This window comes from Sus scrofa, chromosome 13, assembly GCF_054392235.1.
Source record: "Sus scrofa isolate SSC_HxYL_T2T_F1_AM1 chromosome 13, Sscrofa_HxYL_maternal_Yorkshire_Landrace_v2.0, whole genome shotgun sequence".
Classification (NCBI taxonomy): domain Eukaryota; kingdom Metazoa; phylum Chordata; class Mammalia; order Artiodactyla; family Suidae; genus Sus; species Sus scrofa.
In genome coordinates, this window is record NC_139395.1 from 61986115 (window position 1) to 61999203 (window position 13089).

At 39.2% G+C, this 13089-nt stretch overlaps 1 protein-coding gene across 32 annotated transcripts in view; it reads right to left on the reverse strand.

The window, feature by feature from the left end:
• Positions 1-13089, reverse strand: part of MAGI1 (membrane associated guanylate kinase, WW and PDZ domain containing 1) — a 674066-nt gene that overhangs the window by 263071 nt on the left and 397906 nt on the right. For all 32 annotated transcript variants that reach the window (XM_021070801.2, XM_084988888.1, XM_021070800.2 and 29 more), the window contains exon 2: positions 1082-1198. In XM_021070801.2, coding sequence (XP_020926460.2) covers positions 1082-1198 — 117 coding nt within the window. The remainder of the gene's footprint in view (positions 1-1081; positions 1199-13089) is intronic.

Consider the following 13089-nt stretch of genomic DNA (forward strand, 5'->3'; position numbering starts at 1 on the left):
ACCATGAGGTTGCAGGTTCGATCCCTGTCCTTGCTCAGTGGGTTAAGGATCTGGCATTGCTGAGGGCTGTGGTGTAGCTTGCAGATGCAGCTTGGCTCTGATGTTGCTGAGGCTGTGGCGTAGGCTGGCAGCTATAGCTCTGAATGGACCCCTGGCCTGGGAATCTCCACATGCTGCGGGTATGGCCCTAAAAAGGAAAAAAAAAATATTTCTTAAAAAATTTCATATTTTGAAGGACTGGATAATAGGAGAATAGAAAACTTCCACGCAATTAAATCAAAACCATTCTTGCATCTTATTTCAAATGAAATTAAATAAGTGCATGTCTTCCTGGGATTCCCACCTTATAATGAGCTGTAGGAATGTAGTTTGGTAGAACATGGTAATAGCTCATGACGACTGAGCTGCCAATTTATCTACCCTGTAGAATGACTTTCTTCCTCCCTTCCTTCTTCTCTGTTTTCTTTACTTTCCTTACCGTAAAATCTGTGATTTCATAGTCCCAACATTCTATGTCTTGCTTTTCATATTTGGTCTGCTCTAATGGCTTTGGGGTTTGGTTCCAACCTCTGGAAGCCAGTTCTTCAAACAAAATTATGCATGAAATCATGATTGATGAATCTGATAAAGGTGGGTAAGAAGACCCATTGATCTCCTCGGGCATCAGTCTGAAGGCCTCTAGCCTGGTCCATTCCATTAATGACAATGGTGGTTAACATTTCTGGAGGCTTATCCCACACCCATGTTGCACAAGATGCACTCACCCATTGACTTCCTAACAGTTCTCTGGAGTCAGCTTGAGGATGTCCTTTCCACAGCTGTGAAAACTGGACTTTATAAAGGATAAACACTTGGCCTGGCATTATCAAGCTAGTAAGTGGCAGAGCCAGAACTAGAAAGCCAAGCCATTCACCCTGCATGGCATTGTATGTCCCATGGCCAATTATGACTCCCTGGACTTAGGGAGTCACTAAGGGAGCAAGCTGTCAAGCATTCCAGGATCACCTGTTGATCTCTTCTTTCTCCCCTCCACTTTTCACACCCCTACCCAGCAGTAAGATGCCCCAAACTGACTACTTACAAGGCACAGCATGGCGGTAAAGGTTATCCCTTATGGTCTGCTGGAGCTCATGATCAGGCGACCCTTTCTGGAATCGCTGACTGAGAAAATGTCGCAGGTCCTTGTTCAGCTTTCCTCCTGCAGGAAACATATAAAAGGTAGTGCATCAACAATCAGTCCTGCTAGAGGCTGAGTAGCCTGAGATCTGTGTGAGGGAAAGCCACACGAACCCATTCTAGCCCGCCACCCTCAGTCAACAGGAAGACGTACTTTAGGTTTCCCTCTGCAGGGGAAAAAACAAGCAAGAGTGTAATAAAGATAAAACAGCATTGAAACCACATTAATTTGAGGGTCCCAGTTCGCATAATACTTAAAATAACCAAGAATTTAAATGAGGCTATTACATTTAAAATACGTGCTATAGACTCTTGCAAACACTATTAAATGGAGAGTGGATGGCTGAAACCTTAAAGAGGATAATCTAGCACTAGCTGACAAATTACAAAATGTTCTGACCCAGGATCCAACTGGAAGAAATTTACCCTATGAGTATATTTGCAAAAGTCTGCCAAAATCACCAGAATTGTTTATTGCAGCATTTTTATAATAGAAAACAAATAAGAATAAACACACATACACACACCAAAAAAATATGGAAACCACCACCAGGAATCAACTAAGTAAAGCACAGTTCATCCACATAATAACTACTCTACAAAAGCCATATCTTCATATGTTGATAATGCAGGAAAATATGTGGACTAGTACCTACTATCTGACCACTTGTGTGTGAAAAGAATAAAGAAAGGAGAGACTATGTATTAATGGAAGGAATCATCAGAAAGTGTTAACAGTTTTCTTTAGCAAGAAGGACTTGAGTTTGGGAAATAAAAGAGGACACATAAGAGTTCCCATTGTGGCTCAGTGGTAATGAACCCAACTAGTATTCATAAGCATGCAGGTTCAATCCCTGGCCTCAATCAGTGGGTTATGGATCCAGCATTGCTATGAGCTATGGTGTATGTCACAAATGTGAATCCGACCCCACATTGCTGTGGCTGTGGCATAGGCCAGCAGCTGCAGCTCTGATTAGACCCCTAGCCTGGGAACCTCCACATGCAGCAGGTGTGGCCCTGATAAAAGGAAAAAAAAAAAAAAAAAAAAAAAAGGCAACATCACTCTTCATTATACAGAGATATATAGCTCTTACTATCCTGTAAGATACATATTAGTTTTGTTTGTTTGTTTAAATTATTGTTTTTCTTTAAGCAGGAGTTACCTGAGCAGGTCTATGTGTTTATTTCTTTTTAATTAGCTACAGTTTAATGGGGGGGAAAAAAAAAGCTGAACAAATACTGTTACAAAAATGTATCATAGAAAGAAGTAACCAAACTTAGAGAAAATTATAAACACAATTATAGTCTACAGCTTCAGCAGGCTTCTAGATCAACCTCGTTAACATTCTATTTTAAAAACGATTTTTTATTAAAGAGTAGTTGATATATAATACTGCGCCAATTTCTGTTGTACAAAAGTGTGACCCAGTCATGCGAGCAAATGCGCGTGCACACGCACACACACACACACTCACACACACTATACAGCTTTTCTTATATTATCTTCCATCATGGTCTATCCCAAGAGGTTGGATATAGTTCCCTGTGCTATTCAGTTAACATTCATCCTTAATGGAAAAAACTGCTTCAGTGACAGCTAAAAATAAAAAAGCTAAGATCATCCTTCCATCTTTAGACAACATATAAAATTAGGTAAGAGCATTTCTAAAAACAGAGAAACAATGCAGCGATGCAGTATCCATGTGAACCACAAAATTCACATCTTCAGATGACATTTTCCCATGGTCAAAAAGAGTAAGTTGTAAGGATGACAGAATGGTTAAGATGAGGCTATAATCTACCTAAGGGAAGAAACTATTAATTTTTTTTTTTTTTTTTGTCTTTTTGCTATTTCTTGGGCCGCTCCCACGGCATATGGAGGTTCCCAGGCTAGGGGTCTAATCAGAGCTGTAGCCACCGGCCTACGCCAGAGCCACAGCAACACGGGATCCGAGCCGCGTCTGCAACCTACATCACAGCTCACGGCAACGCCGGATCGTTAACCCACTGAGCAAGGGCAGGGATCGAACCCGCAACCTCATGGTTCCTAGTCGGATTCGTTAACCACTGCGCCACGACGGGAACTCCCAAATTTTTTTAATATCATATTCAAAACCGGATTCCTTGCTATAGTTGATCATTTTAGAACACACTAATGACACTCAATTTGAACTATTTTATTTGAATTGTAAGACACCTAAGGTTTCAAGTGGTTGAAAGGAAAATAGGTCACTCAATTATTCATTGAATATTTATTAAATGAAGCAGATAAACACTCACCCCACCCCACTTCCCACCCTCCCTTAAAAAGGGCAAGAATAAACATTTCATAAGAGAATATATATGATATTCCATGAAGCAAGTGAAAAGACATTCAATTTCACTAATTATCAGAGGAAGGCAAATTAAACAGCAATGAGATCCCAGTACATAACTGCCGGAATGGGAAATAAATAGTAAGCGTTAGCAAGACTGTGGAGCAACAGGAACTCTTATTCACTGTTAGTGGGTGTATAAAATGGTTTATTCCCTTGGAAAAACAATTTTGCAGTGTCTTATAAAATTAAACATTCACCAGACAATTCACCCAATAATCCCACTATTGTTTATGCCAGAGAAATGAAAACAAGTACACATAGTACACACATGCACAACTTCTAGATAATCATCATGGCAACTTTATTCCTTATAGAATATTTCCAAATTGGAAACAACCCAAAGGTCCACCAATAGGTGAATGGATAAGCAAACTGTATTATATTCAAACAATGGGATGCTGCACAACAATTAAAAGGAAAAAAAACACTAACAGATACAGTAATACTGATAAATCCCAAACACATAATGCTGGATGCAAAAGAGAACACAGCGTATGGCTGCATTTATATATAAAGCTTCAGAAGAGGCTAAACTATACAGAAAGCAGTTCAACAGTTACCTGGGGCTAAGGGTAGGCAGAGACTAACACACAAGGAAATAAGCTCAATGGAGTGTACCTACAATCAATTTCCTGGCTTGGCAGATGAACTATAATTATCCAAGAATGTTACCATTGGGAGAAACTGGGTGAAGGGTACACAGGACCTCTGTACTATTTTTTTTTTTTTTAACAACTTCCTGGAAATCTACAGTGATTTCAAAATAAGAAACTTTTAAAAAAGGTGGAGCACAAGGATACTACTTGGGTGAATCAAGGGTGATTCTACTACAGGAACTCTTAACTGTGGTAGTGATAACACAGGTTGATACAATGAATGGGTACATTTTTACAGTATGTAAATTATACCATAATAAAATCAATTTCAAAAACTGAAAATACACAAAATTAGTGAATGACTATGTGGTAGATACTATTCTAGATGCCTAGTTTACAATTTCCCTTTAGAGAGATAAATGGAAGTGTTTACACAGACAAGCTCGGATGTAAATCCTGGCTCCATTACTTATTAGCTGGCGAACCCAAGTGCCTTGCTTCATCTCTGAACCTCACTTGCCTCATTTGAAAAAAGAGAGCATTGATGTAACAGTAGCTCTGTCACAAGATTGTTGTAAGGACTGAATGAGATTCAGACAAGACTTGGCAAAGAGAAAGCCCTTCATGAAAGATGGAGATTATCATTATAATGTAAAGTGGACAATTGTTAAAGCAAGTGCGGAAAGAGCTGAGATCATCCAAAGATGAACTGTCATTCTCTTTAAAAATGCACATAAACATAAAACCTATTGACTCCGTGATGGCTAGGAACAAAATACAGGCACAGGGAAATGTGGAGTTAACGATAAAATTTTGGAGTTTCTGGAAGGGACTAAAACTACTTATAGTCAGATTGTCTGGACACATGTCAATTGGTAACCATTTAGGGCATACTTCATACATTCCTGGCACTGCAGTGGAGTTGTAGTTCAGAAAATGAAATCAACTGGTAAATTATGGTATGTGATAGTCACACCTGCCAACTCAACCTTGAGGTCTGATGCACTTTTGAATTTGACCAAAAGGACAACCATGTTTCCCAGAAAAATCTCTGCTGCCTAGAACCTCGGATTTATATTCCTATTAGGAAACCAGAGTTCTAGACAATAAAAAGACAGTGAGCAGTGAGTAGCGAAGATGTTACAGAACCAAATGTACTGTCAACCAGGTCAAAAGCAACTCCAAAGGCTCAGGATAGAGAACTTCTTTATCCCAAACAGATCCTTAGGGATCATGTGCAGTACCTATCAAGATGAACCAAGGGCATATAGAGTGGAAGCATTCTCAAGACACAGACATTCTTTGTTTACACTGGAGCTTTCCATTCAAACTAGCCAAGCTAGCTCAAGTTTATTATCATCAAACTAAAACTCCTCTCTTCTGCGGATGTGCAAAAGGGCAGGGTTAACTATGCTGCCAGTTAACATTTACTCTGTGTTCCGTGACATTTGTAAGCGAAAGCCTCAACCTTCACATTACATTAAAAATACTGTACTTTTGGGCATCTAATTTCAAATTAATTGCCAATTATTCAGGGGACACACCTATAAATCTTCCCCTAATTGTCAAGGGCAGTGAGCCAATGAAATAATAAATCTCTAGATAAAGAGTTTGTCATAGCATCTTCACTTTTTATGAAATCCAAGATTTGTTTTGCAAATGGAAAAGAAAACATCAGTCAGGAATATGTGGAACTTTTTCCAAGAAAAGAGTTTCGAGCTTATTTTGAGACAATTTTATCATTTAAGTGGGAAAACGGGGGCTTAGAACCTGTCCTGGATTAGCCATTATTTTATATTTTCTTATGTATATATCTGGAATTATATGGCTAAGTTTACAACAATATAGCTCTGCTTTTTTGATTCACATTGGTTTAGAGAAATTTAACCATATTAATCAATATAATTTGTAATAATTTTTAATGTTGTAAAATATGCCATTTAAAAAATACATACCAACATTATTTCTCCTTCATAGAAAAGTAGGCTATATCCAGTGGTGACTTAAAACTATACTGCAATAAATGTCATCATAATATTTTTTGTTTTTAACAGATGTGTGAATTTCCTTTTTCTCTAGACTATCTAAACCTGGATCTAGCCTCCTTCTACTTACCTAGATATCACTAAATTCTCCTAAATGGTGGTGCCAATTTACCTTTCTACCAAAAGTCTCAGAGGTCGCATTCTCCCCACACTCAGCGTAACATTTAGTATTATTAGTGTATCAGGGGTCCCGAGACCCCTCCCAGATTTTAAGATTCACTAGGAGGATTCGCAGAACACAGTATATAGCTGTACTCAAAGCTATAGTTTACTACTGTGAACAAGTACAAAGCAAGAGCCATAAAGGGAAAAGGCTCAAAGGGCAACAAAGTCCACAGGAAATCAGGTTCAAGCTTCCAAGTGTCCCCTCCCCAGTGGAGTCACTCTCCTGCCTAGGGTGACATGTGAAATGTGCCCATTAGACATCTGAGACCACTCATTATACACATCAGAGTTTTTATTAGGATGTGGTCATGCAGGCAGCCTCTGAATCGCAAGAAACCAAGCTCCAGACTCTCGGAAGGAAAGCATAAAGCATATCTTTTGCACCAACAGTTAAAGCACAGTGAGTAGCTATTAGTTCTGGGAACGGAAGGAACCCTCCTAAAATCCATGTTCCCAGATTTCAGCCAAGAGCCAAATTGGAAAGCCAGCCTCCAAACTAACAACTGTTAACTCTTATCTGCACTGCCTAACTTCTAAAAATCTTCCCAATCTAATAAAGATAAAATGGTATCTTGGTGTGATACTAATTTACAATTAATGACTAAAGTGAAATAGGAATTCTATCATTTTTTAAATACATTTCCTCTCTTGTAACTTGCCTACCCATATTATTTTATACATTTCCTAATGTGCCATATTGTTATTCCTTTTTATTTATTTTTCACTGCTACACCTGTGGCATATGGAAGTTCCCAGGCTACTGGGTTGAATCAGAGCTGTACCTGCCAGCCTCTACTTGAAGCCACAGCAATGCCAGATCTGAGCCACATCAGAAACCTACACCACAGCATGTGGCAACACCGGATCCTTAACCCACTGAGCGAGGCCAGGGATCCAACCCACATCCTCATGGATACTAGTCAGGTAACAGGAACTCTTATTTTGTTATTCTTGATGTGTTTTCTATATCCTGGATATGATTCTTTCATTAATTATTTATGTTACAAACTTTGCTTGACATTCTTTAAACATGAAACAACCCCTTATAATAACTGAATTGTATCATTTCTCCAACTTTTTCTCTCCCATTCTAGATAGTTTTCTGTCAGCTCAACCAGAAGCATCATTTTCAAGGTGATGGATTATGCAGGGGAATCTCTTTGCTCTGATCTCTATCTCCTAGGATACAGATCCTAAGGAGACTGCTAGTCAGAAGTAATCTTCATGGTCAAAAAATTGGATTTCCAGAGATATTATTTTTGAGTCCTCTTAATTCATACTTTTCTGACCAAGAAACCAAAATACAACTTTCCTTGTGTCATACAAGCTCCAGAACATCTAGAAAGATGTCAAAGAAGAGTCTTTCATGACAACCAGAATTCAGACTTCAATACACTACAAATTTTCCAGGTTAAGGAAAAAACTTGCATAAGGAATTAAACTCATCGCACTTCTGGGTGGCTGTGATAGGACACTGCTTTTTCAAGGATGACTATAGCTGTAGAAAAGGTATATTTATTAAGGCAATACAAATGGTTTATACTGCAGTGGAGTGATTACAGAGAAAAGAAAAAAAAAAAATCACTGTCAGAGTTCCTGTTGCGGCTCAGTGGTAACGAGCCTTCCTAGTATCTATGAGGATGTGGGTTTGATTCCTGGCCTTGCTCAGTGAGTTAAGGATCCAGCTGTGAGCTGTGGTGTAGGTCACAGACGAGGCTCGGATCCTGTGTTGCTGTAGATGTGGCGTAGACTGTCAGGTGCAGCTCCAATTCGCCCCCTAGCCTGGGAACTTTCATATATGCTGCAGGTTCGACCCTAAAAAAGCAAAAAAACAAAAAACAAACAAACAAAAAAGCCAATGTCAGTTTAGCAGTTTAGATTTACAAATGGTATTTTTAACACAAAAATTATAAATTGAAATACAAATTTACTAGTTTTATAGTCAGTCATATAATTGTACATTGACTTAAATGAGTTTTGTCTGAAAAATATGCCTGCTATTCGTTTTATTCTGACTTATTTTTCCCAATATTTTCTTATCATAAAAATAATATAAATTACTGAGGAGTTAGTATTAAATGGGTACAGAGTTTCAGTTGGGAAAGATGAAAAGGTTCTGGAAATGGAGGGTGGTGATGGTTGCACAACACTGTGAATGGATGCAATGCCACAGTCTTGTACACTTCAAAATGGTTAAAATGATACATTTATGTTATGCAGATGGTACCTGAATAGAGAAGTAAGAGATTAATTAAACATTTGAAAAACATACAATGGTACGATCAATAAAGTTAAAAATCATGTGTTACTTAATTTATATCACTATTAACATTTAGTACTTTATGTGCTGGGTAGGCATATACATATACACATACACATATATACCTACACATATATACTTATAATACACTTAGACATTAAGAGTCATTCAGTCATTCAACAAGTCTTTCTTTTTTTTTTTTTTTTTTTTTTGTCTTTTTGCTATTTCTTGGGCCGCTCCCACGGCATATGGAGGTTCCCAGGCTAGGGGTCTAATTGGAGCTGTAGCTGCCAGCCTATGCCAGAGCCACAGCAACGCGGGATCCGAGCCGCGTCTGCGACCTACACCACAGCTCACGGCAACGCCGGATCGTTAACCCACTGAGCAAGGGCAGGGACCGAACCCGCAACCTCATGGTTCCTAGTCGGATTCGTTAACCACTGCACCACGACGGGAACTCCCAACAAGTCTTTCTTAATTGCCTTCAGCCAGATACTCCATGAGCCCTGAAGACACAAGAGGACAACTCCTGGGTCAGGATGGACATGCCTGTATTAGGAAGGATAAACAGCACTGGTCTCTGGGCAGAGGTAATTGTAAAGATGAGAACAGAAGGAAGAAAAGAAGCTGGTTAGTTTTGCCAGGTGTGTGGGGGGGAAGCAATCTAGGCAGAGGAAACAGCATGTGCAAAAGCTTTAGAAGCAGAAAAGAGGTTGACATGTTAGAGAAACAGCACGAAGCTCAGACAAGGGGTAGGCTCAGACTGAGGGTAAAGAAAGAAGTAGGGACCAGACAATTATGTCCCTTGCAGGCCAAGAGAAAGAGTCTACATTTTATTCTAAACTCAGTAGGTATCCACACAAGGGATTTTAGTTGGGGAGGTAGGACGGTCTGGTCTAAATTTTGAGATTATTCTTGGAGCTGGGCAGTGAGTCAAGTGGAGAGGCAGGTAATGGGATGAAATCAGTGAAGCTGACCCAACAAGACCCAAAAAGGGACCTAGATTAAGGAAATGGCTGGGAAGAGGGTCAGGAGGGGACAGACAGGAGATGCAACTTAAAGCTGAAACGTGATGGAGGAAGACAGCAAATGCAAGGGAGGAGTCAAAAGTAGTTCCAGTATCTGAGCTTAACTTGTGACGAACAGTGGAATTCTGAGTTCCACGAGGTATTTATTTAACAGGAGATGTGTAGGATCATGCAATATGTTATGGATATCCAAATGTTCTAACAAGTAATTCATAAACATTTCTAATATACTATTGATGCTTAAAAATAGTGTTGGAGTTCCCATTGTGGCTCAGCAGAAATGAATCCAACTAGTATCCATGAGGATGTGGGTTCAATCCCTGGCCTCACTCAGTGGGTCGGGGATCCGGTGTTGCCAAGACCTGTGGTGTAGGTCACAGACAAGGCTTGGATCTCTCCATTCCGCGTTGCTACGGCTGTGGTGTTGGCCAGCGGCGACAGCTCTGATTCGACCCCTAGCCTGGGGAATTCCATATGCCACAGATGCAGCCCTAAAAAGAAAAAAAGAAAAAAAAGAAAAATAGTATAAGCTACATAGTATTTTAGCTTATCAATCCACCACAACCTATGTAATCATTACTAATTATTAAGCATATGAATTGCTTCCATTGTGATTATCCCCCTTACACAAAATCTATATTTCTGATTATTTTCTCATGAATCTTAAAGTGGAAATATTATTGGGGAGAAAGCATAAAAATGTTTAAGGTTCTTGATACAAATTCCTTCCAACAAGATTGTATCAGCGTCCCTTCATCCAGCGCCTCTCTCAGAAGGTTAAGTATCCAGCATCGCCATGAGCTGTGGTGTGGGTTGCAGACATGGCTCAGACCCCGTGTTGCTGTGATTGTGGTGTATGCCACATGTGCAGGCAGCTCTGATTCGACCCCTAGCCTGGGAACTTCCATATGCTACAGGTGTGGCCCTAAAAAGAAAAAAAGAAAAAAAAGAAAAATTTTAAAAATAAAATGAGACGCGGGGAAGAACGCTTAAAAAAATCCAACAATGCTATTAATGGAAAACCTCAAATATGAATTTTTGTTGAAATTTCCTGGATGTAGAATTAATAGAGGGGAGGGAAGAGCTGGGAGCTTAGGATGGAATATGCACACTGATTTATGGAAGAGATGGTCAACAGGCACCTGTATATAGCAAAGGGAACTCCATTCACTTTCTGTGATAGCCAATATGGAAATGGATATGTATACTGAGTCACTTTGCTATACAGAAGAAATAGCACAGCACTGTAAAAATACTTCAATAAAAATTTTTAAAAAAGAATTAATAGAGCCATGAGTATGAACATTATTTTTAAAGATTCTTGATACATACTGACAAATTGCTTTCCATGCAGCAGTTTCTAAAAGAAATACAGTATCACTTATCTGACAATTACAGAGTCCAAATGAGAATGAATTTCCCCTTTTAATTATGTGATTTAAATAAAAAACTTACCACCAATAATTCAAACATACTCCAACCCTGTATTAGAGAGGCAGCATGGATGGTAAAACTATTTAATTTCATTTTGAGAAACTGGTGGTCCTGATGAGAAAATTAATTTGAGAATGGCCTATTGAGAAATCATGAATGAATTCTATTACCATATGTATATAAGTAAAAAAATAAAAACAAACAAACAGGAGTTTCTGCCATGGTGCAGTGGGTTAAGAATCTAACTGTAGTGGCTCAGTTTGCTGCAAAGGCATGAGTTCCATCCCTGACCCAGTACAGTGGGTTAAAGGAGCCAGCATTGCCACAGCTATGGCATAGGTTGCAGCTGTGGCTCAGATTCAATGCCTAGCCAAAGAACTTCCATATGCCACGGGTGCAGCTATGAAACAACAACAACAAAAAAGTAAATTAGAAAAATATTTCAAAAAACAAAAACAAACAAACAAAATTCTCACGCTTAAAAATCACACGAACTCAGTGTGCCAGTTCCTTACAGAATGACTTTCCCAAATGACATGCAAGCATTGATCAGAAGTCAGTAAAATTTTTCTGCAGAGGGCCAATAGCAAAACAGCACATATTTTCTAGCTTTGGGAGCATATTTGGACTCTGTCCAGCTAGTTAATAGTGCCTTTGTAGTAGGAAAGCAGCCATAGATTATATGTAAACAAGGCTGTTTTCCAATAAAACTTTACAAAACACAGGCATCAGATCTGGCCCAGGGGTCAGAGCTGGCTAACTCCTGGTCCAGATGTTTGACTTGCTTCTCCCAATGAGCAATTCTCCTTGTGCGATTCTTGGGGTAGAGGGTATTCATCATCTCCAAGATAAGCCTAAGTGTCATTACCCAGAAAGTTGCAGAAATGAATATCACAGGGCTCCACCCAGGACTTACTAAACTAAAATCTCTGAAGGTTGGGTTCCACAATCCCTGGTTTAAGAAGATTGCAGGTGATGCTAATACACGGAATGGCCTAGACCATTGATCTAAGCCCGGCAAAGCCGCTTAACAAAATGTGGGGAGCTGGGCTCTGAAAATACCTTATTTCCCTATTTCTCCCATCTCTTGCAAACCTCAGGAGATGCTGCCACTCCACTAGTGGGCTACTAATAACACCTTATTATATGAGGCAAAGCACAAATGACTCCAGACAGGTGGTTCCTCATCAGACCTGCAGAGATGGAATCCTTTCCCCTAGTGGTACAAAGACTATTGTTCTTTCATTCTTGTTTCTGTAGAATTTAAAGAAAAGAAAATTGCGTGCCGAGTCTATGATGCGAAACAGAGGCTGAGGGCCAGATTTATGTATGCTGATGAAGCTCTAGAAACTACTATTTACATTTAACTCCCCACATGCACAAGCAAGAAACATTTTGCTAGCACTTCAGGATATCTGCTTTATCATTATTTCCTGCCTGACTTCTCTGGTCTTTTTCTCTTGGTCAATCTTTTGATAACAAATTTCATCCCACAGTGAGAAGAAACTTGAATTAAGCACAGAAGGAAAAGCAAGGTTTAAATTCCATCATCTCTATTTTTTCCATTATTTCCAGTCTTTTGTATGTCTTACTTTTATTCCACTTACACTAGGGTATCAGAATAACACCTGTTCAGAAAAAAAATAAAAGATTTACAAAAGAAAGCAGAAAGACCATGTTCCCCTGCTGGCAATGTTATATTACTGATGTGAGCTTACGCCCAGGCCTAATCAACAAACAGCTGCATGACCTCACCAAACACTGAAGGCAGATGTCCCTACACTCAGAACCCTGAATGGCATCTGAAGACATGTGTATGGCCTTCCAGAAGAAACTAAATTCTCCTAAGACACTCCATTAGGATCTAAGAGAACTGTGCTCAGACTATTTACAATAACAAAGACATGGAAATAACTTAAATGTCCATGGACAGACGAATGGAAAAAGAAGGTGTGGTATATACACATGAAGGAATATTACTCAGCCATTACAAAGAATGAAATAATG